The sequence below is a fragment of the Natator depressus genome, chromosome 5 (assembly GCF_965152275.1).
Source record: "Natator depressus isolate rNatDep1 chromosome 5, rNatDep2.hap1, whole genome shotgun sequence".
NCBI classification, from domain to species: domain Eukaryota; kingdom Metazoa; phylum Chordata; order Testudines; family Cheloniidae; genus Natator; species Natator depressus.
Window position 1 is genome coordinate 124,726,551 of NC_134238.1, and position 23,646 is coordinate 124,750,196.

The 23,646-nt window shown below is 42.4% G+C and overlaps 1 protein-coding gene across 3 annotated transcripts in view; it reads left to right on the forward strand.

Annotated features, from left to right (window-relative positions):
• Positions 1-23,646, forward strand: part of RNF38 (ring finger protein 38) — a 197,048-nt gene that overhangs the window by 167,865 nt on the left and 5,537 nt on the right. For all 3 annotated transcript variants that reach the window (XM_074953573.1, XM_074953575.1, XM_074953574.1), the window contains 5 exons: positions 2,739-2,900; positions 6,420-6,526; positions 8,523-8,607; positions 12,736-12,857; positions 14,027-14,126. In XM_074953573.1, coding sequence (XP_074809674.1) covers positions 2,739-2,900; positions 6,420-6,526; positions 8,523-8,607; positions 12,736-12,857; positions 14,027-14,126 — 576 coding nt within the window. The remainder of the gene's footprint in view (positions 1-2,738; positions 2,901-6,419; positions 6,527-8,522; positions 8,608-12,735; positions 12,858-14,026; positions 14,127-23,646) is intronic.

Here is a 23,646-nt window from a genome sequence, read left to right on the forward strand (position 1 = left end):
GAGTCAGGTGTGGTGTTACACTTAGATCAGGTGACTCCAGTATGGTGGGGGTTGACAGCTTCTATGCCATGCCCACAGGGTTACAATGATGAGTGCCATAGAAATGCCTACAGTGTAAAGTTTTGTTCAGCAGAACAGGGGACAGAATTTCCCATTCCCTTTGTTTCCACACAGTGGTTTCCTCTGCTGTGTTTCGTGAAGTGGGTGGAGCTATCTACCTGCAACCAGGAAATAAAGGGGCAGTTAGTGAGACAGTAGGGGATTAAGAATTTTAAAAATGTTGAGACCAAGATTGATCTGATCATTGGGGTGACCTTTCTTAATAATAGAAGTAATATATAATATAGCAACCCTTTAGATTAGCATATCTAGCCTCATCCACTGCTATGCACTATTTATGAATTCCTCCTAAAATTGTCTTTTGGGCTGGAAATTATGCTGCTGCTTCTCTGCCCGGAAATAATTTAAAACAGAACTGAAAATCTGTTGAATTTATTACCAGAGTGTTTGTGGGGGGATGGGTAAAGTAAGGGGTGCCTCCTACTCTTGACTGTTTCACTTATGGTCCTTTACTTTGCTGTTGCTGCCAAAGAGAGACCCACCGAAGCAGATTTATTTCCCTTTTATAGGCAGATAATTGATTGGCTTCTGAGGTTAAATGCAGCAAAGTATCGTTGCAGGGCTAATATTAGCGTCTTTCTAATGAAATGGTGTCACAAACAAAGCTCACTATTGTGAGGATTGCTGACTAGAACTTATATACATTCATTGGGTTTAATAACCTGGGCACCCCAAGGGAGGATTTTGGTGCACAAGTGCAAGAGGGGAGTGGAAGCCTCTTATTTAACAGGTGATCTCTTTGTCACTAGGTAAAGGGAGTGTTTTTAAAATGCCTTATGTAAAAGTGATACAAGATTGACATGGCTATGAAAGCAACCAAGGCAAGGCAGAAGCTCAGTACAGTGTGTCCATACCCTGCGTTTTAGTGGCAGGGGGAATGGGGTTTGGTGGAGGAGGCGTGGAGGGAGGATAACGGTTCTTTCTTCACGTGCAAACAATGAGCTTTCCCATAGGAAACATTTTTAACTTGCTCAGGCACATAGCGAAAGCTGAAGGCATCTAGATATATGTAGATAATGGATTCTATAAGGAAATAGTAGAGAACTGGCACCATTTTCAAGATAATCTGTGGAATAGGCCCTTCTTTATACTAAAGGAGTAGGCAGTTAAGATACTGCCCACCAATATGTAGCCGACTGATTCAGAGGACCATTATTAAAGTATTCCTGGATTCAAGTAATGATTTTACTTAAAATCTGTTTATTTTAGATACTTACCTGGCCCCCACAGTGCCTCCCACTCTGCAGTGTATTTATTTTCACAGCCTTCCCATCAGGTAGGGGGAAGTGCAGTTATTCCCATTTTATAGATAGGGAGCCAAGGACATGGAGACAGTGACTTTCCCCCAGGTCACAAAGGGTCTCTGGAGCAAAGAACTGAGCATGGGTCTCCTCTGAGTCCCAAGCTCGCATCCTGACCATCTATCCACTCTAAGTCCTTTACTGCAGTGGAATATTTTATTGAGGAACTTGCATTGACTGAAATGTTTGTGTATTTCTGTGTACCGTTGTGATTTTCTATGTACCTTCGTGATCATCTCTGGTTGCTGATTTCAAGGGGTTATTTTTTACTATAGACCAGGGGCTCTCAACCTGTTTACCATTGTGGGCTGCGTATGCAGCTGTCTGTGTTGTGTGCCAAATCCATGAAATATATATACTACTTCTCTGACCCTGAGGATGTGACATGGGCTGCAGCTGTGTGCTGGTTGTGCCCCGGTTGAGAACCATTGCTATAGACTGTGGCCAGAAGGACAAAAGAACTTGAAGCCTCTTACTAAAAGTCTTTCATTTGACGTTTCACAGCTAGTTTCATTCTAGTGCATGAGGAGAGCAGTCTGCTACTCATATTCTTAGGGAATTACAGTAACTTCCATGGTTAATTGCCAGTTTGAAAATGTCCTGGCTTCTGAGTGTGACTAGCTGGGAAATGTTACTATATACTAGATCAGGGGTTCCCAAACTGCGGGTACGTGAGACATCTCGGAGGAGGGGGTACACGGGAGAAATTGTGTAATGGTGGGTTTTATTATTTTTATTTTTTGCATTTTCATAATAGGCTACTCAGACAAAGCTTAAAACTCTGAGAATTTGTTATATAAAATATGGTAGTTAATTTACTTCAAGATGTACCTATGAGAACACAGATACAGAGACGCTGACGTACAAAGTCCTCACCTCCAGTCACCATACATTTGCCCAGCAACTGTGCAATCTAACTGAGCTCAGAACTTAGTTTTTTTCAGTTGTATACGTTGCACTATATCTGCACATAACAGTGAAATATGGACAGATGGCTAAAGACAGGTAGCGTTAAGAAGAACGCACAAAGTATCAGTGATGAGAAGGGTGGGGGTACATGGGCATTTGGTAGATCTGAAAAGGGGGTACACCATAAGAAAAGTTTGGGAACCTCGGTACTGGATCCTTATTTAACCCCTTGGGGGATAGAGAAATGGTTGTTTTCCACTAGTGTTGAGGACAGAAGCCATGGATCCAATCAGTTCTGTTTATTCTGTAAAAAGATGACAGCAACCAGGGAGCACAAAGCTGTAACCTTGTCTCATCTGTGGGGAAAAATTAACTATCCTAAATACAGCAAACACTATTTCTTCTTAGCCACTTCAAAGGATAGAGAATGAAGTAGAACTGCTTGGAGAACACCTTCCAGTAGGAGGTTTTACCTATCCTCCCTCAGCCCATCCACCAACATTGACTCCCTCAGCCCCTCTCCAGTTCTTAACGCACGACCCTTTACACCAGGAGGTGTCCTTTGGAGTAGTAAGTATTGCTTTCAGCACTTCCCTCTTCCTCATGCTATGTTTCTCAATTCATCAATACCCTGGCATGGTTGTTATTGTACATCACAGCTATTTTATTTAAAAATAAAATCGAATTACTGGGTAGAATTTTGTTAGAGGCTGTCACTGCATAATGAAATTTGTTTAATCTCCATGTCTAAACAAGTCAAAGGTAATGTACTAGTGACATCATTTAATGGTTTCTGATAAACATTACCTGTAGAGAGCCTGTCATGCCAGTTGCTTAGAAAAGGTTTTCTGTTCCAGCACAGTCTGCTACTTCTGCTACACAACCATAGTGTTGAAATGCTGCACTTGTTTTGTAATGAATTTTTATGACATTTAGGGTATGTCTGCACTGCAGTTGGGAGTGTGCTTCCCAGCTCGGGTAGGTAGACACATGCTAACATGCTTAAAATAGCAGTGCAGTTGGGGTAGTCCGGGCAACGGCTTGAACTCACTGCCTGAGTATGTACCCAGGTGCTCCAGATGGATTTGTACTCTGATGGTTAACCTGAGCTGTTGCGTATGCTGCCGTGGTTACACTGCTGTTTTTGGCATATTAGTTCAAGTAGAACTAGCATGTGTCTATCTGCCTAAGCTGGGAAGCACGCTTCCAGCTGCAGTGAAGACATGCCCTAATTGGTTGAGTTGGGTATGGACATGTTCCACAGCAGGGTGGACAAAAAACATTTTTAAGTTAAATCATGTTGCTAGTTCATTACTTCGCATTTTATCCTCTTGAATTGCTGCTGTCAGTCATCTTATGCTTGTTTGTTTAGTTTTCTGGTTGTTAGGTAAAATCTGAAATTCTTTAAAGATTTTTTTTCTGCTAAGAAATTTCGCGCTTAAAATGCTTACCTATACAGAAAAAGGCAAGTCCATGGCCTTGTTAATAACTTTATTCTGAGACCAAGTCAAACACTAAATTGATAAGCAAATAGTCCATGCTACATTCACAACCACTCCCATCTTCCAATACGTTGAACATCCAGTAGTTAAGAAAGCTGAAATGTTTTGGCCAAGTTATACTCCTCTGTCAGGGTTTGTAGTCTGAAGTCAATCGGAGTTGTGTTCTTAAGTCACGTAGATGCTTTTGAAAACCTTGCTCTTGGGTGCCTAAAATGGGCTGCTTAGCCTAATTGTACTAATTTTGAAAGTTTGGCCTTTGTGTATAAAACGTTCACTATCACTTTGTTAATGTATTGAAAGTGTAAATAATTTTTCACTGTTAGCACTGAGCAGTTTTGTTTTGAAATAACATTTTAATAAAAACACAATTTTAACCCCAGATCCTGCAACCATGTCTGCACATATTTATCTTTAAGCACATAAGTAGTTTCACTGAGGTCAAAGGACTATTCATTAAAGTTACATATTTTTGTAAGTGTTTGCAGCATCAGGGCCTTCATTTTCAGTATCTTTTTTTACCTATAGTGCCATGATTTAATTTACTCCACCCTGTTGCCCATGCTACTTCATTTATGTGTGTTGGCAGGAAATAGGGTTTTCTCAAGTACAAAGTTCAGCTTTTAAAAGTTGAGGAGGGATGGGAGCAGGATGAGTGTTTTTCGGTTAGCAAATTATAGAAATATCAGTTCTCCATGAGACTTTAGATTTGTTGATTTGTACTATTTGGGACAGGGAAGAGTAATCTTTGAAGCTTTATGAAAAATGATAAATGACTCCTAAATGTTAAAATTTATCCAGTATTTTTCATACTGATTTATTGAAAAGTTAAAGTTTGATGCTACTTATGTGAAATAGACAAGAAAATGAAGTATTAAAAAGTAATTAGTCAATGGTGAATGGCTCCATTTCTGATTTTCTGGTATGCATTGACTTAGAAATAAGAGTAAATGAAGACACACAACCCATTTTGATAGTGTTGGTACTTGTACTTGGTGTACTAGGGAATAAAATTAAGGCTTATTGTTTTGGAGTAGAAGTCAAGTATTTAAGGTGAAATATTTGTGGGAAAGAATGAGAGATTGCTATTATGTGTCTGTGTGTCAATTTATTGTCATAAATTTTGGGTTTTATGTATGCATATATATTTATATCATTTGTTTTAAATTTCTCAATTTAAAAAAGGAAGATCAGGTATTTTTAGGGGCCTTCTACTAATTGTAGTTCATTTGCATGGATGGCACAAACATGAAGGATGACTGACAAGGTGCCATCAAAATCCTTCAGTGATCTTTCCCTTCAATACATAAATTATTCAATACTCTTTAAATGTCACTTCAAAATAAGTGGCAAAATTTTACCATGTTTGCCCCCATTTTAATAGGCAGAGTCAAAAATCTTTGTACAATGATACCGAGGACTAGCCTACTCTCACTCCCATTTGGGAATAAACTATACAATAAGTAGGGGCCTACTAAATTCACTGCCGTGAAAAACACATCACCACCGACTGTGAATCTGATCTCCCCTGTGAAATTTGACTATTGGAGGGGAAGCACAGGGCTCCAGCTGCTAGTCCTGGCCAGGCTGGGGAGGGACAGGACTTCCTCTTCCCCTGCAGGGGCTGCTTCAGGAGCTGGGTCAGACCCACCTCTGGGAACGTCCACTGCCTGCAGGAAACTCGTTGGCTGCTGGTTGGGACAGCCCCTGACCCGGACAGGAGGCTACAGATCCAGCTGTTAGCCCCTGACCCGGGTATGAAGCTGCAGGTGGAGCTGTCAGCCCCCAACTGGTAACCCACCCCTCACATACCTTGGACCCTCACTTCTGCGCTGCTGCTGGCAGTGGCACTGGCTTTAGAGCTTGGCACCTGGCAGGCTGCCCAGCTATGAAGGCAGTGCCCCTGCCAGCAGCAGCGCAGAAGAAGGGGTGGGAATCCCACGACCCCCTACAATAGCACTGCAGCTTCCCACCCCCACCCCACCCTCCTTTTGGGTGGGGAAGCCCATAGTTACAACGCTGAATTTCAGATGTAAACATCTGAAACAGTGAAGTTGACTATTTTTAAAACGCTATGACTGAAATTTACCAAAATGGACTGTGAATTTGGTAGGGCCCTAGCTGTAAGGAAACTCTATACTAGTATAACTGTGTCCACACTGAGGCTTGTGCCAGGGTAACCATATCAGTCGGTCGTAAGATCACAACTCTAACCAAGTTTCAGAGGGGTAGCCGTGTTAGTCTGTATCGGCAAAAACAACAAGGAGTCCTTGTGGCACCTTAGAGACTAACCAAAATAGTTATTCTAGTACTAACCCGGTTTTTAGACCAGGCCTAAGAAGGATTTTAAAGACTATTTTGCATGGGTTACCTGTGTACGTTGTATATCTCAGCCATTTCACACAGAGTGGTAGAAGCTGCATAATTAGGAATCCTTGTCTTAACAAAATTGTGTGTGTTTGAATAAACATTTTAATTTTATTTGGTAATGCGTTTTTAAAAATCAGTTCTAATAGTCCAAATTTCAGTTAATTTAAATATACTAGTAAACTGTGCAAGAAAATACTGAAGCTTTTCTTCCTCCTCACAGCCTTATCCACCCTTTATGCCTCGAAGACTCACAGGGCGCAGTAGATATCGATCCCAGCAGCCAATACCACCACCCCCTTATCATCCCAGCCTGTTACCATATGTGCTGTAAGTTTTGTGCAGCTTTTTGTAGCTTGTTAAATAACGTTTTTAATGTACTTTCATTTTTAAATGGTCCCTTTAACATAGGCCTTATCCTGTCCTCAGCCCAACACTGTTCCCTTTCAGGCATAGCACATAGCAACACCTGTCCTTAGTTTGCCTCAGCCTTCCCATGGTAAGGGGCTTTTTTCGGTTGTTTTTAAGTTCCTTACATGTTTACCTTTCATGTCCAAATTTCCCACATTTGGGCTTTGCCCACAAGCAAAAACAGTTGAGCCACTTTCAAGGATGAACAGAGTCAAACGCTTGCTATTATATTTTTTTTTAAGTGTTTGCATCCTCTTGCGAACAGCGCTAGCGCTTCAACAAGCAAATGGTAGAAATGTGAAATTGGGCGGGGACATAGTCCCAGAGTCACTTATGGGTCTCTTCCTGATCCTGTGGAAGGGTATTGAGAGTTGGTCCACCTGTAACAGTATGTAAAATATACTTGTATGCTAGGCTTTTGTATTTATTTTTTGTTATGCGGGTACAGATTACGTTCTGAAATGTCCTTACAATGGGATAAAAACTTAAGTGTTTATACTCAATTCAAATCCAACAGTCTTTATTCAGGGATAAATTGCTTTACTTAGTTTGAAACAGTTTTATTGAAAAATAATGGAACATTACATGCTGTTACTTTTTCTTATTGACTGAACTGCTAATCTGTTGTAGATGCTGAATTTCTGTCCTGAATCCAATCAGCCATTTCTTTAAGAGGGTGGGGAAGAAACAAAATTCAGGGATTATGATGGGCCTACAAAACTGGGTAGGGCTCCTTTCTGCTGGAATCAGGTGGATGAAAAGTCAGATTCCACGTGCTTTGTTTGTTCTGTGGATGCTGTGTCTATTTTTGAGCTGAACATAAAATGCTTGGAAAGAGAAGATGAATATTTGTATTCCTCCCTATGTCTGAAAGACAGCATTGAAAAAGAGCTCATCGAGTTTCAAGTCTTTTGTTGGATTCCCAAACCTCCAGTTTCTTTCACTATGTGCACTCTGCGGTTCCAGACTCTGCTAAATTGCATTTGAATAAATGATCCAATGAACTTGCGAAGCTTTAGATCACACGTTCTTGTCAGAACTTCCCCAGATGCTGTGCCCTCCTGACTTCCCCATCCCTGGTGACTTAGCAAAGTCGAGAGACTGCTGTTGTCTGTCTGAGCCCAATGAGACCACATTTATAGTGCTCTAGAAATCTTAACTTGTGAATTTCCCTACTCTCTGCTGTAAGTTTTAAACTATAATGATGAATTTTCTTAATTTTTGGCATATATATTGCTTGTTTTTAATTTAAAAAAAGAAAATATTAAGAACAGAAAAATGAACACCCCAAGCTTGATCTCATTTCCCAGATGCAGGAACCCCTCTGTCTTCTCCCTGGGCTAAATTCCTGTAATATACACATGTATTTGTGAATGTGCAGTGGGATCTACTCTCAAAATGTGCAAATGAACCGACTTGCACACTTATTTACATTTATTTGTGTATTAGAGAACTTAGGCTTTTTGCATTGCAGAGCCACATCAAGTTTGGGGTTACTTGTCTTTGGTCATTTTTTTTTTTTATCTATTTTAAAAGCTGAACAGATTGAAGCCAGACGTTCTGTTCTGAATTTTAGTTATCAATGCAATGATACTAGTTAGGAGGTAAGGTTTCTATGGGAACATTGACTCGTAGGTATCTGAGACATAACCTTATAAATAGCAATTGAAAATATTCTACTGTGTGTCTCATATGCCATGTCTTGGAGTTAACTTTGCTGTGAGTATCTTAACTGTTGAATTGCCTGAATTCTAATCCTTTATTTAATGCATTAATTTAATATTTCCATTTAATTTCTGAAGCATATTCATTTTAATAAGTGAACAAGATTACAGGTGGAGAACATTGGGCATAACTTTGCTGAAATTTTAATTTTATGAATAGTAAATCCTATCCCTGATTGATCTTCCTGCAGATCAATGCTTCCAGTGCCACCTGCAGTTGGACCAGCTTTCAGCTTTGAGTTGGATGTGGAAGATGGAGAGGTGGAAAACTACGAGGTTGGTTTATGATGTGCAAATATGTTTGGGGAACAGTAGTTAACTTAAATGATGAATTTATATTGACTACCAATCTTTTGGGGGTGGGGGGGGGCTTTTTAATAAATGTTGTGTCTGAAAATAGAATCTAGAAACACTATTTTATGCCTGTTGTATTGGATGTTAAAAGCTAAGATGTTACACTTTTTTATTTTGTTAATATTTCTTTTCAGAACCCTCCCAGACTACTAATCATTAATTGCTCAGCTTTTCATTCTAGATTTCACTTTTTTCTTGCATTTTAATTGATTTTTAAATATTTTACAGAAGTAAATGTCATGTAGTGCATTTTACATGACTTGCTAATTGATGTTAGCTTTACACATTAATGCTAATATTATAAGATGAATTCAGCTAAATGTGAAACATAATGCTTACAAAATTCCATCATGCACTTTGTTGCCTTAATATTAAGGGTACTGTCATAAGTAACAAGTATGGAAAAAACACATACCGAGAAAGTTACAGGTTAAAAATCCTAACCTTTGAAATATGGAAATAAGATGTAAAAGTTGTGAACTGGAAGCGTATATAAATATGCAAATACCATTTCAGTTGATGCATTCTCTAATACAAATATTGATTTGAAAATAAAGCAGTAAACCATCATAGGGTGTGCGCTTAGATGGCCTGTTGGTTCAGGAAGTGCACTGATAACCTAATGTACAACTTGAAGTAGCGTATTGTTGTTAGAGTACAGCTTCGTTCTTTTTAAAACCATTCATCTATCTCAGTCCTGGCACTTGGGTTATAGTTCCTCCCAGCTAGCAGATGGACAGTGATATGTCTTAAGCTTTTCCTTTCTCTTCCCTCCCCCTCCTCCCTGCTCTCCCCCAGTTCCCTGAGCTTAGAAACCCACTTCTCCCTTTTTCTGTTCCCCAGAAACCTCGCTGCCTAATTAGTAACAGATGGTGGCCAGACAGCTACTTTAAGTTTTCGGCGACTTATTGAAACCGTCAGGCTGCAACTCTAGTGAAGGCTTTTGTTTGCTGCTTTTTTTTTTTCCCCCAACAGAAAGTGAGAGTTGAAAGGGCAGCTGTGCTGAGGGGGAGAAGTGAGAGGGCAGTTAAAAGTTGTTTTCCCCTCATCTGCCTCTCCTTTCCAGCTCTTCCCACTGCCTGCCTCTCCTTTCCCTTGATCCATCCATCACCTCTGTTCTGCGTGCTGGCAGTGGTGCAGTATTTCCAGTTTGATATGTGCGAGCTCCACTGGAGCCGTTGCCGTGCAAGTTAAGAGATTGGATGATCTTGTGGTTAAGACAGTAGGCTGGACTCAGGAGATCCAGATTCAGCTTTCACTTCTGCCACATACTCCCTTTGTGAACAACTCACCTAATTTCTCTGTGCCTCAGTTACCCTGTTTGTGACGCTGAGTTTGCTGCTTCCTCTCCTCCCAAGGGTATTGAAGATAAATCATTTACATGGGAGAAGTGAAGTGTTCTGATATTGTGCTCCATAGCAAAGCCTATACATGAATAAAAATATTCATAGAATCATAGAATATCAGGGTTGGAAGGGACCTCAGGAGGTCATCTAGTCCAATCCCCTGCTCAAAGCAGGACCAATCCCCAATTAAATCATCCCAGCCAGGGCTTTGTCAAGCCTGACCTTAAAAACTTCTAAGGAAGGAGATTCCACCACCTCCCTAGGTAACGCATTCCGGTGTTTCACCACCCTCCTAGTGAAAAAGTTTTTCCTAATATCCAACCTAAATCTCCCCCACTGCAACTTGAGATCATTACTCCTTGTTCTGTCATTAGCTACCACTGAGAACAGTCTAGATCCATCCTCTTTGGAACCCCCTTTCAGGTAGTTGAAAGCAGCTATCAAATCCCCCCTCATTGTTCTCTTCCGTATACTAAACATAACCCCGGTTCCCTCAGCTTCTCCTCATAAGTCATGTGTTCCAGTCCCCTAATTATTTTTGTTGCCCTCCGCTGGACTCTTTCCAATTTTTCCACATCCTTCTTGTAGTGTGGGGCCCAAAACTGGACACAGTACTCCAAATGAGGCCTCACCAGTGTTGAATAGAGGGGAACGATCACGTCCCTCGATCTGCTGGCAGTGCCCCTACTTATACATCCCAAAATGCCATGGGCCTTCTTGGCAACAAGGGCACACTGTTGACTCATATCCAGCTTCTCGTCCACTGTCACCCCTAGGTCCTTTTCTGCAGAACTGCTGCCGAGCCATTCGGTCCCTAGTCTGTAGCGGTGCATGGGATTCTTCCGTCCTAAGTGCAGGACTCTGCACTTGTCCTTGTTGAACCTCATCAGATTTCTTTTGGCCCAATCCTCTAATTTGTCTAGGTCCCTCTGTATCCTATCCCTACCCTCCAGCGTATCTACCTCTCATCCCAGTTTAGTGTCATCTGCAAACTTGCTGAGGGTGCAATCCACACCATCCTCCAGATCATTAATGAAGATATTAAACAAAACCGGCCCCAGGACCGACCCTTGGGGCACTCCACTTGATACCGGCTGCCAACTAGACATGGAGCCATTGATCACTACCCGTTGAGCCCGACAATCTAGCCAGCTTTCTATCCACCTTACAGTCCATTCATCCAGCCCATACTTCTTTAACTTGCTGGCAAGAATACTGTGGGAGACTGTGTCAAAAGCTTTGCGAAAATCAAGGAAGAACACGTCCACCGCTTTCCCCTCATCCACAGAACCAGTTATCTCGTCATAGAAGGCAATTAGATTAGTCAGGCATGACTTGCCCTTGGTGAATCCATGCTGACTGTTCCTGATCACTTTCCTCTCATGTAAGTGCTTCAGGATTGATTCCTTGAGGACCTGCTCCATGATTTTTCCAGGGACTGAGGTGAGGCTGACTGGCCTGTAGTTCCCAGGGTCCTCCTTCTTCCCTTTTTTAAAGATGGGCACTACTTTAGCCTTTTTCCAGTCGTCCGGGACTTCCCCCGATCGCCATGAGTTTTCAAAGATAATGGCCAATGGCTCTGCAATCACATCCGCCAACTCCTTTGGCACTCTCAGATGCAATGCATCCGGCCCCATGGACTTGTGCACGTCCAGCTTTTCTAAATAGTCCCGTACCACTTCTTTCTCCACAGAGGGCTGGTCACCTCCTCTCCATGCTGTGCTGCCCAGTGCAGTAGTCTGGGAGCTGACCTTGTTCGTGAAGACAGAGGCAAAAAAAGCATTGAGTACATTAGCTTTTTCCACATCCTCTGTCACTAGGTTGCCTCCCTCATTCAGTAAGGGGCCCACACTTTCCTTGACTTTCTTCTTGTTGCTAACATACCTGAAGAAACCCTTCTTGTTACTCTTAACATCTCTTGCTAGCTGCAACTCCAGGTGTGATTTGGCCTTCCTGATTTCACTCCTGCATGCCCGAGCAATATTTTTATACTCATCCCTGGTCATTTGTCCAATCTTCCACTTCTTGTAAGCTTCTTTTTTGTGTTTAAGATCAGCAAAGATTTCACTGTTAAGCCAAGCTGGTTGCCTGCCATATTTACTATTCTTTCCACACATCAGAATGGTTTGTCCCTGTAACCTCAATAAGGATTCTTTAAAATCTCTACTGAAAGAGTCTGCCCAGTTCAGTGTGACTTCATCATTCCTTGGAAGCTCAGCACATAATCTCCAGACCTGAACGCAGCTAGGCAAGAAGTGGGAGCCAGAGGTATTGTCCCTTAAAACTATAGGTCAACCAGGTAGCAATATGCAGTCAGGTTGGGCAGCTGTTTCCTCTGATTATTCATACTATTATTTCAGTTTTTTTCTGTCTAAAACAAAATATTTATCATTCTGTGAGCGCAGATGCAGGATGGATTAAGAACTGGGTCGTGAAGATTTAGATAACCCAAACAGAGCTTTCTTATACAGTTCAAAAAGTACTTACCTGGGAGCAAACTCTGGAAGGAATGTTTTCCAAGAGCCTGTAATGTAAGGGAAGGAGAGATAAAGATTCTCAATCCCTCTTGCTAGAACTTTGGATGAAACTGTATGGTGGGATAGTGATAACATTTTATGTCAAAAAAAAAATAAATTGCAATTGTAGGGGAGCTGGAGCTCCTTTGAACAATGAGTGTAAAAAGCACAAACTCCTCTTTCTGCAGGCACTGCTGAATTTGGCAGAACGATTGGGAGAAGCCAAACCGCGAGGACTGACGAAAGCAGACATTGAACAGCTTCCATCTTACCGGTTCAATCCAAACAACCACCAGTCAGAACAGACTTTGTAAGTGCATTGCTTTGGCCTCTCAGTTTAAAATGCATTATCGGTTATTTTGATCCTTCTAGGTTGGAGTCCATGGTAGCCAGTATTGTAACACAAGTGCTCAAAATGCACATCAAATGGTATGTGCCTTTTTAAATTTTCCAGCCCAGATAATAATTACCCTGACTTTGGAATTTGGGATGTTTTAAGGTTTAAAATGATGAGTAGGTAAACTTGGAACAGTTTTTAAAAGTTGCTTGCTACATTAAAGGGACATCGTCAACTTGAAATTTACCCTATATCAAAAATAGTTTCAGGCACTGTCCCTACCTCTGAATGCCCTTGCCAGTTTTTGTGGTTTACACATTTTCCTATTAATCTGTTTATCTGTTCTATTTGGAAGACCACACAAACAAAAGGAGAAAATGATTATACATGGGAGGCAGTGAAAGTGACTATACACAAAGTGCTGTCAAATATATAAAGTAAACAAACTGGAAGGAAAAAAAATTGCCCTTTTTTCAGTCTTCTAGTTACAACAGTCTTGGGTATTACTTGTAATGAGAAGTAAGGAATAGATTTTCAGGTGGAAATGTGATTGTTTTTTGCTTTAAGTTGACGATGTTTCAACCATGATCTGTTTTAAAAAAAAAAAAATGAACAGAAATATAAATTAAAGGGAGAATTTCTAAAAAGAAATAATCTGATCCAAAGTTCATACTTTTTTAAGAGGGGGGAAAAAAGTGGCAACTCATAATTAGCCTTTTTATATATATTAATATTTTAAAAAAACAATAACCTATCCTAATATTAAAACTGAATGAAAAGTACTTAAGGGATTTGCACTGACTAATCTTCAGCAGCTCATTGCAAACTTTAATATTCTTATGAATCGCTGTAACAAAATCTTGCTGGTGCTATTGATTGGAGTGGTGAAGATCCTGTGTGGTGGGAGCGTTAGCTCTTCCCTATGCTGAGGTTTGAAGCAAAAGGTACACAGCATTGGATCAGCTTTGTTTACACTGGCACAGCCAGTCTACACTAGAGGTTTGTACCCATGCCGCTCCATCAGTGCAGCTACTCCTACTAAAAACCCCACTGCGAGCACAACCTATAAGCTGTCTGTCTATAGAATGCCAATTTGTTGTTTGAATAACAAATAACTTCAAACTCTGCAATCTTTTTTTTAGGTGCGTAGTATGCATGTGTGATTTTGAGTCAAGGCAGCTACTTAGAGTCTTACCTTGTAACCACGAGTTCCATGCCAAGTGTGTCGATAAATGGCTTAAGGTAAAAAAAAAAAAAAAAAAATCTGTTTCAGTGAGAATTTATAATGGCCTAGTTTGTAGTTGTACTTATTTTCAGTTGCATTTCATCTCTTGTGTCATCTCTTATTTTTCCTTTCTGATATTTAGGCTACAAAAGCCAACAGACTGAAAGGGCTGCCCCTTTTGCAATAACTTTATTTTCTAATAGTTGATGAAGGGAGATTATGTGAACTCTGTATCAAAACTAGTGTCATTAAAAAACTGACATGAAGAGAATTATCTTGACCAACAAATTTAGTTCATTTTTCAGTTGGACGTAACCATGCCTGTATTAATATAATTTTATTATAAAGTAGGAAAGTTTAAAGTAGAGTATGGGATTTGTGAGTAGTCCGAATACTGCTTCTGACTCTTTCTTAAGCAGAATTGATATTAACTGAAAGTGAAAGTACCAAAAATCTTTCTAGCTCTTTATATAAATGTAAAGTCTGGGGGCAGGGAGAAAAATGCATAACTGGTCAAATTTCTCACCAAATTAAGGCTTTACACATGAGATAAGATATATATCTTTCAAAACAAGTTATTTTAAAAAATATGAAGAATCTAAAAGCAGGACAACACCATAAGATCAGAGATTAGGACAACACCATACAGAAGGTGCAAAGTGCGGGGTACAATTAGTTAGGTAGAAGATGATATACAGAGACAGATCTCTGCAAGCTGCATTATCCAGACCTACTGCCAGCAAGGTATTGTTTCCCATCTTGTCTCACATTTTTAGTATTTTGTTCTATATGGATTTGTTTATTCTCTATTTTAATCTTTTCCATTATATATCTCTGGTTACAGCAACCCAATGAGAGAGAGAGAAATAAATATGAAATAATCATTAGAGAATAATACAGCTACTGTCTTATATTGTATCTGTTTTAAGACGCATTTTCTTTAAAAACATGGCGCAAGTGTCTAAGCAGTCTTGTTGCTTTGCTGACAGGTGCATTCTTAGATCATACACAGCCGAACATAGAGAGAGTACTACATTGGTAGGCTTCTGAGGGTCAAGAAAACAGCTGCTTTATCATGCTTACTGCAGAAAGCTTTAGTGTGGTAGTCAGTAGTAGTCTAGTGATGAATCTACCTTCTCTTGGGTAATGAGTTCAATGCTAAACAAATGTGCATGAATAAGAGAGACTGGGATTTAGAGGCATGCTAGTAGATCAGATACTCATGCTCTGAGATTGTGGAATGGGTGCCCTAAATTAAATTTAGGGCCAAACTTAACTTCAGGTAGTCTAAAGTTTTTCAAAACCTAAGACCAGTAAAAATGTTTCCATACATTTATTTAAATTTCCAATGGAAACCATTTGTATGCAATAGATGTTCTGCAATATTCTAAACCCAAACATTGCAGCATTATGATAGTGTCTGAGAACTAGAAACTGAAGTATAAATGACTAATGTTTTTAGTAGCACACTGAGAAAAATGCAAAGAATAAGGGTTGTGCCTACATTAGATGTTTTTACTCAGGCTATGTCTACACTTGCAGATGGAAATACTGCACCACTGCCAGGATGCAGAACGGAGGTGATGGATGGATCAAGGGAAAGGAGAGGCAGGCAGTGGGAAGAGCTGGAAAGGAGAGGCAGATGAGGGGAAAACAACTTTTAACTGCCCTCTCACTTCTCCCCCTCAGCACAGCTTCCCTTTCAACTCTCACTTTCTGTGGGGGGGGAAAAAAAAAAGCAGCAAACAAAAGCCCTCACTAGAGTTGTAGCCTGACGGTTTCAATAAGTCGCCGAAAACTTAAAGTAGCTGTCTGGCCACCATCTGTTACTAATTAGGCAGCGAGGTTCTGAGGGCTCGCACATATCAGCCCTAAGAGACAACAACAGGGAAAGCGCTGCCGTGTGTTCACGCTATCAGCTCCAAGCGCAGTGGCATGGCCACATTAGCAGCTCTTGCAACGCCACAGAGAGCAGTGCATTTTGGTAGCTATCCCAGTGTGCAAATGGCTGCAGTGTGCTTTGGAAGGGGTTTGCAATGCCTAATGGGGCAGGCACAGCATCACATGATGCAGGTTTACCAATCCCATTGTTCCAGGGCATCCTACTAGATTGCCAGCTGCTTTTTCAAATGGGGGATGGAGTGTGACAGGGAGTATGTTGTGTGTATGTGGGGGGAGAGACTGTGTGTTTTGGGGGCAGTGTGTCTCAGCATGCTGTCTCGTAAGTTCAGACAGCGGCAGGGGGAAGGGGAAAACCCTGACATCAGACCTCACCCCTCTCTCTCTCACACGCACACACGCCTGCCTCTGCATCAGGAGCTTTCCACAGTAATGGTTTGCTTTGTGTCTCGGAGCAGATAAGCATGCCAGCTGTCAGAAACGGTGCTTTGAAAGGAGATATCTGCATGCCTGTAGGCAAGTTCAAAACAATGACGAGAGTGGCCACCTGACTTCAAGGGATTATGGGATGTTTCTGGAGGCCAATCACAGCACAGTAATGCAACACGTCGTCCACACTGACACCCCAGCGCTTCAACCAGGGTGCAGAAAGCTCTATGCGTCTCGTGGAGGTGGATTACCAGGGGCACTCCAGCCGCAGAGTCCAGGCGCTCTAAGTGCCTTGCCAGTGTGGACTCCTCAGGAGTTAGGGTGCCCAGGGCTGATTTAATGTGCTCTAACTTGCAAGTGTAGACAAGGCCTCAGTGATTGACAATTAACTGGAGATACTTAACATGTTTGTAAGGGCACTCGCCATACATTCCATTCCACTCTTACCAGTCTCCATGCATTTGTAGCCTAGGCCAAATGTGTGGGAGGTGTCCACACCAGCCTTTGCAAATGTGTTAAGTACTTCAGGTTAGATGGCAATTCAAAAGTCTAGTGAAGACAAAGCCCTAAGAAAACTGTATAGTGAAAAATCAGATTTTGGAAATGTTTCCAGTAGCAATGATGTAAGGTGATTTATTTACTGTAGATAGGGCCCCACCAAATTCACAGCCGTGAAAAATGCGTCAGACAGTGAAATCTGGTCTCCCCCTGTGAAATCTGGTCTTTTGTGTGCTTTTACCCTATACTATACAGATTTCATGAGGAGACAAGCATTTCCCAAATTGGGGGTCCTGATGCAAAAGGGAGTCACGGGGGGGGGTCAAAAGGTTATTGTAGGGAGCGTTGTGGTACTGCAACTCTTAATTCTGCGCTGCTGCTGGTGGTGGAGATGCTTTCAGAGCTGGGCGACTGGAGAGTGGTGGCTGCTGGCCGGGAGCCCAGATCTGAAGGCTGAGCCCCTGCCAGCAGCAGCACAAAAGTAAGGGTGACATGCCCGGCCAGCAGCCACCACTCTCCAGCTGCCCACCTCTGAAGGCAGCAACACCACCGGTAGCAGTGCAGAAGTATGGGTAGCAGTACTGCAGCCTCCCCATACAATAACCTTTTGACCCCGACCCCTCCCACAACTTCTTTTTGGGTCAGGATCCCTACATTTACAACACTGTGCAATTTCAGATTTAAATAGCTGAAATCATGAAATTTACTATTTTAAAAATCCTATGACCAAAAATTGACCAAAGTGGACTGTGAATTTGGTAGGGCCCTAACTATAGATAAGGGGATTTGATGATGGTGTCCCTTAAACAACTTAAAAAATCACTTCAATAGAAACTTTTGTACCTATTTTTGTTACTGGTAACATCTCAAGGTTGGTCTACGTTAGAAAAATGTTACTAGTCAGTGTTGGTTAGGACTGTGATTTTTTTTTTAATTATTATTATTATTATTATTATTATTTAAACCAGTCATTCTACTGGTATAGGCCTGAATATGGATGCAATTATACTGGTATAAAGATGTCTTATACCATTATAGTTTGTCACTTCCCAAACTGGAATAAGCTATACCAGTGGTATAAGCACTTTTATGCCAGTATAATTGCATCAACACAGGGTGGAGGGATGTTGTCGCTTTAACGGTTCCAATATAATTAAAGCAGCAAACCTTTCTAGGGTAGAGAAGCCCCCAGGTGGTTATAACTGGAAGAGATCAAAAATTAAATATTTTCCTTTTGTCCATTTTATATTCTGTGTGCATTTGACAGCTTTCTTTGTATGTTGTCAGTTTCACTGTGTTCTTTGAGTGATGATCCCTGTTGTGTTCCACTGAGGGTTATACGCATGCACTTGGAGCCAGAGATTTTGAAAGTAGTAGTGTCTGTTGGTCCACACATGCACCCTTGCTCTGCCTCATGGTTTCATCCAAGGTGATAAAGGGCGGAGCGGACCGACAGCACCCCTCAGTTTTTCTCACCACCACATGGTTTGAGTCGGAGTTTCTACTGTTCTCTTGCCTCTTGTGACGCACTTGATTTAAAAAAATGGTTTTATATTGTGTATAGTTAGTATGTTACTTTTTTGTAATAATTTTAGTGGTGTTAGTAGTAGTTTTTAGGATTTTAAGGACTTTGGAACTCTGTTTTACCGGTCGCCCCCCCAGCCCCCATGCCTGGATACTGGATTATGCCAAAGATGTCGAGGTTCAAGATCTGCACCTCCTGCCCTATCTCACTTTCAACCAGTGACGAGCACCAGTGCTGCCTTTACTGCTTGGGAGAAGCCCCGGTTGCATACAGGTGCAGTATCTGCTTCTCCTTCCCAAGCCATACCCAGGAAGGCTGCGCTCTCCGCCTCAAGAAGCACTCACGGAGGTTGTCATCAGGCTGCAGTCAGATCCAGGCCAGGGAACACCAACACTCTCCTCCCCCTCCATACACCGGCCTGAGCAATCTAGGAGTGCGCCTCCTACCGCAGAGCACTGTTCTGGTTCCGCTGGTACCAGTGCTGTGGACCCTGTGCTGGGGCCTAGTTGTGAGGCAAGGAAGCATGCGCATAAGCATGGCAGTAAGCCTTTCTCCAGGCCCAAGTTCCAGCCATGCAGAGCTGGCATGTTCCAAGGCTCAGAAGCACAGTAAGAAGCCTGACAAAACGTCTGATCTGCCCACCGAACTGCAAACTCCTTCCAGGTCAGCACTGCCAAAGTCAAGGGAGCCTTCGGTTCCTAGGCGGTTCTCCTTTTCAACTCCCATTCTGGCTCTGGTTCCGACTGCAGAGAGCGTGTCACTGACACTGGGGAGACTCGAGTCTGCCCCCGAGTCTCATGAACTCTTGCTTTGGCAGAGGTGAAGTCTCCACACCTTCAAGTGCCATTCCCTCCTAGGAGAGTATGCTTCCTCACATTAGACTTGCCTCTTTCAGGCCATGTTCCCGCCTACTCCTCAACAGCCCCTGTGGTTCCAACAGGACCGTCATTTGAACCGGGCTCTGACTTCTCTGCGTCAGAGAACTCGGACAGAAAGCAGGGTCCGCCCCTCCTCTATCATCTGTATGCCTACCCTAAGGTCCCGCTGACTCAATGGCAATACCCTCCCTTTGCCCAGCCCTGGCGTCACTGGTATCCCACTCCTAGGGACTGTACACAACAACCACTGGATCTACCTGTTGGCCATACTGGGGGTGGGCAACAGTATCTGCCATTGGAATCTTCCCACACTGCTTGTGAGGAGTCTCCAATCTCGCCCCTTTGATAGTCATCGAGCAGGTGTTCAGAACAACTATTGGAGGATGCACCACTCAATCCAACTCCAACGGTACTGTCGGAACTGGAGTGATTCCCCTCGTCATACCCTGATGCCATGGTGTCTTCGACTCCTCTTTGTCCCTGGTTGACTACCGCCAATTTCAAGAACTGCTGCATGGGGTGGGGATTCCCTTTCACATCCCACAAGACAAGCATCACCAGCTTCTTGACATCGTACACGCCTCAGTACTGGCCAGAGTGGCTCTACTGATCAATGATGCCATTCTTCAACCAGAACGGACTGTATGGCACACTCCAGCTAGCTGCAAACCCATTCTCAACGGGCGGAAAAGCGATACTATGTGCCTCTGAAGGGGTCTAATTTTCTCTTCTCTTGCTCCTCAGCCAATTCCCTCTGTTATTCAGGCAGCAGTGGAACAGGCTCAGCAGCAACACGCATGCTCCGCCCCGGCAGACAAGAAAGTCAAGCGACTGGGCCTTCTAGGTTGTAAGTTCTTCTCCTCTGTTAGCATACAATTCCGCATGTCCAATTACTTGGCTCTGTTCATCAAGTACTGCTTCCTTACCTACAGCAAGCTGGCGGATTTCACAGACAAACTGCCCCAGCAGGATCAAGCTCGCTTCCAGGCTGTCCTACAGGAGGGGAAATTGGTTGTGAGAACAACACTCCCGGCTGCAGTGGATGTGGTGGATACTTTCTTCATGCACAATGGCTACAGGGATCGTCATGCACAGGGAGTCGTGGCTACGTTTGTCCAGTTTCCCAAGGGAAGTCTAGACCACCATAAAGGATCTCTCTTTCGTTGAGTCTCATCTTTTCAATCAGAAGACTGATTGACTCCCTCAAAGATGCCAGGGCCACTCTGCGATCACTAAGTATCTACACACAAGCACTCAAATGCAAATTTTACAGCCCACCTCTGACGCAGCAATGTAGAGCTCCCCAATTCTTCCTCCAGCAGACTTACGAGTCTCCTTGCAAATGGCAGAAGACCCAATGAGCTGTCATCCTTGTTCATTTTCACAACCTTCAGCGTCTCAGACTTAATCTTTGCAGAAGAATTATTTCGGCGTGCAACCAGAGAGCCATCAACTACCCTGTCTCACATTGTGCACCCGACCCACCCCCTTCTGGGGGCATCTAGCACTCTTTTTACCAGCTTGGTGTGTTGTAACAGACAAGTGGGTCCTGGATGTCCTTCAGCATGGCTATGCGGTTGAGTTCGCAACACAACCTCACCCACATCCTCTGCCCCGGCCCCGCCTCAGGAACCATTTTCACAACAGTATCCTTGCCCAGGAAGTGGACTCCCTATTGCAGAGGGGAGCGATAGAACCTGCAATGTATCAGGGCAGTGGGTTCTATTCCACCTAAATATTTCCTGGTCCCCAAGAAGAAGGGTGGGTGAAGGCTGATCTTAGACCTCGACCATCTCAGCCATTCCATATGCAAGCCAAAGTTTCGTATGGTCACCCTAGCAGCCAGCATGCCTTCCTAAGAAGGAGGCATGTGGTGTATGGCTCTTGATATGCGAAATGCTTTCACATGGATATCAGTCCTGCCTACAGTTGTTTCCTGAATTCACAGACTCCCTTCGTCACTTCCAGTACATCTACCGTTTGGACTCACCACTGCTCCACAAGTTTTCACCAAGGTTTTCTCGGTAGTGGCGGCCCACGTCTGGTGCAAAGGGGTCCTTACATTCCCTTATCTTGACAATTGGCTGCTGGCAGCGAGATCAAAAAAGAGAAGCTTGAGCCTTGACCTCCATGCTGCTCACACTCCTCTCCTCCCTGGGGATTAGTGTACATGTCGATAAATCAACTTGGGATTCCACACAATTCCTAGAATTCGTTGGGCCCACATCAGCGCGATCTCGGCACATGCCTACCTGCCGGAGGACAGGTTCCAAACCCTACAAGAGCAATTTCCATGGTGCTCTCCAGTCTTTCTGTTCTGGCCAGGACTTGCCTTTCTGTTCTTGGCCACCTGGTGGCTTGCACGTATGTGACTGCCTTGGCCCATCTCTGCTTCGGCTGTCTACAACTGTGGTTTCAGAGAGTCTGTTCCCTCACGTGCCACACCATGGACTTTCTGCTGTGGGTTCCCAACGATATCTCTTCCCTGCAGTGGTGGATGGACTCAGGCTGGGTCTACACTGGGATGCCATTCTTTTTGCCCTCCCCATGAACAACAATCATCATGGATGTGTTGCTTGTCGGATGGGCGCCCACATGAGTGAGCACATTGATTCAGGGAACCTGGACTGGTCAGGAATTTCGGATCCACATCAACATCCTGGAACTTCTGGCAGCATTCCTCTCATCCATCTATTCCAGTCACGTTCTCACCATGTTGGACAACACCACCATCACAGTTTACTACATCAACAAGCAAGGCGGCATGAGGTCGCCCGTGTTTTGCTGGAGGCTGTTTGTCTTTGGGATTGAAAAGCCCAACCTGAGTGCACCTGGGTGACTCAGAAATCAGAAGACAATGAAAAAGAACCCACATTATTTTTTCCAAATCCCATGATTTTTAAGCCACTCATAGTATTTTTTTTAGGCCTGATTCTTGATTGTTGAACACTTGGGTTTGGCAATACTGTGTGTTATATTTTTAAAATCCCAAACCATAAGTAAATAATTGTAATCCATCTTGGTTCTGGTGACATTATCAAAACTTCTGTTTTTGTTACAAGGCTTTCACAAAAAGCCCTTAGGTAGAACTACTCAGTTTTAAATAAACAGTATTTAGAAGATCTCATTAGAAAGTTTCTTTAGAATAATTTTGAGGAAGATTACAGTACATCATTTAATGGTATGTGCATGCTTATGTTGGAGAAAATTAATTTGCCTCAAGTAACTGCACATTAAGTGAAGTTTCCATTCATGACCTGCACTTCAATATGCACGTCCAGTTCCTGCTTAAACCATTGAGAGTGATGTTCAAATAAGGAGAAAGGGGACTAAATTCCATGAAATATATGCATTTAACTGATTCATTATGGTAGAGAATCCTAAAACATGGGAAAATGCTCTACTGTTAAAATTTGTAGAGCTGTTAATATAGCATTACAGGAACATGAATAATTTGACTTATGTTGATATTAAGATGTTAGTTATTGTTTATTTAGTCTGGTTTTGTGGATTAGTTTTCTATAATTTGCTTTCAGTAAACTACAGTATATTGATACTACCACTAGATGTCCTATTTAATACTACAAATAGCCAACATTGAAATATAATCTTGATGAGTATATCTGTTGTTCAGCTCTCAAACAGTATAATCTAGGAAAAGATGACTGTTTTATTCTAAATTAGATGGATTAGTTGCATTATATCTAGAATAGAAGAGTGCAGAACAGATACTTGCTCTGCTAAGCTTAAAACCTCTATTGACATAGCTGTGTCAGTCAAGGGTGTGAAAAAAACACCTCTCCAGTGACAGCGATGCCAGCAAGGCCCTCAATATAGAGAAAGATGCCAGCACAAAACATAAAAGGGGAAGTGGTGTTCCCACATTGACAGGAAAAACTCCTCTGTTGGTATAGGCTGCATCTATGCTAAGGGACTGGGCTGACATAGGCTCTGCAGTGTACACGTAGCCAAAGGTAAGGTGACTGAATTCCCTCAAATGGTTATGAAACCATAATGATACAGGAAGAAGTGCACTTGGGTTTTGGGTCTTCAGTTTGCAGCACCGTTCCTCATTTCCCCCTAAAATGTCAGACACTCTGATGCAAGAAGGTGTAGGACAATAATGGTTACTTACAAATGTGATGGAGAGAAAAAATATATATATTCGTTTTTGGTTGCACTAAGAAACTGGAACATTTTTCTACTAATTGTGAAAATACTCAAAACTTGATCACTGTATAGACATTATTGAAAGTCCAACAGTTCACTAATCATCAACGCTGTTGCTTTGATTAAAACCTTAGTGCA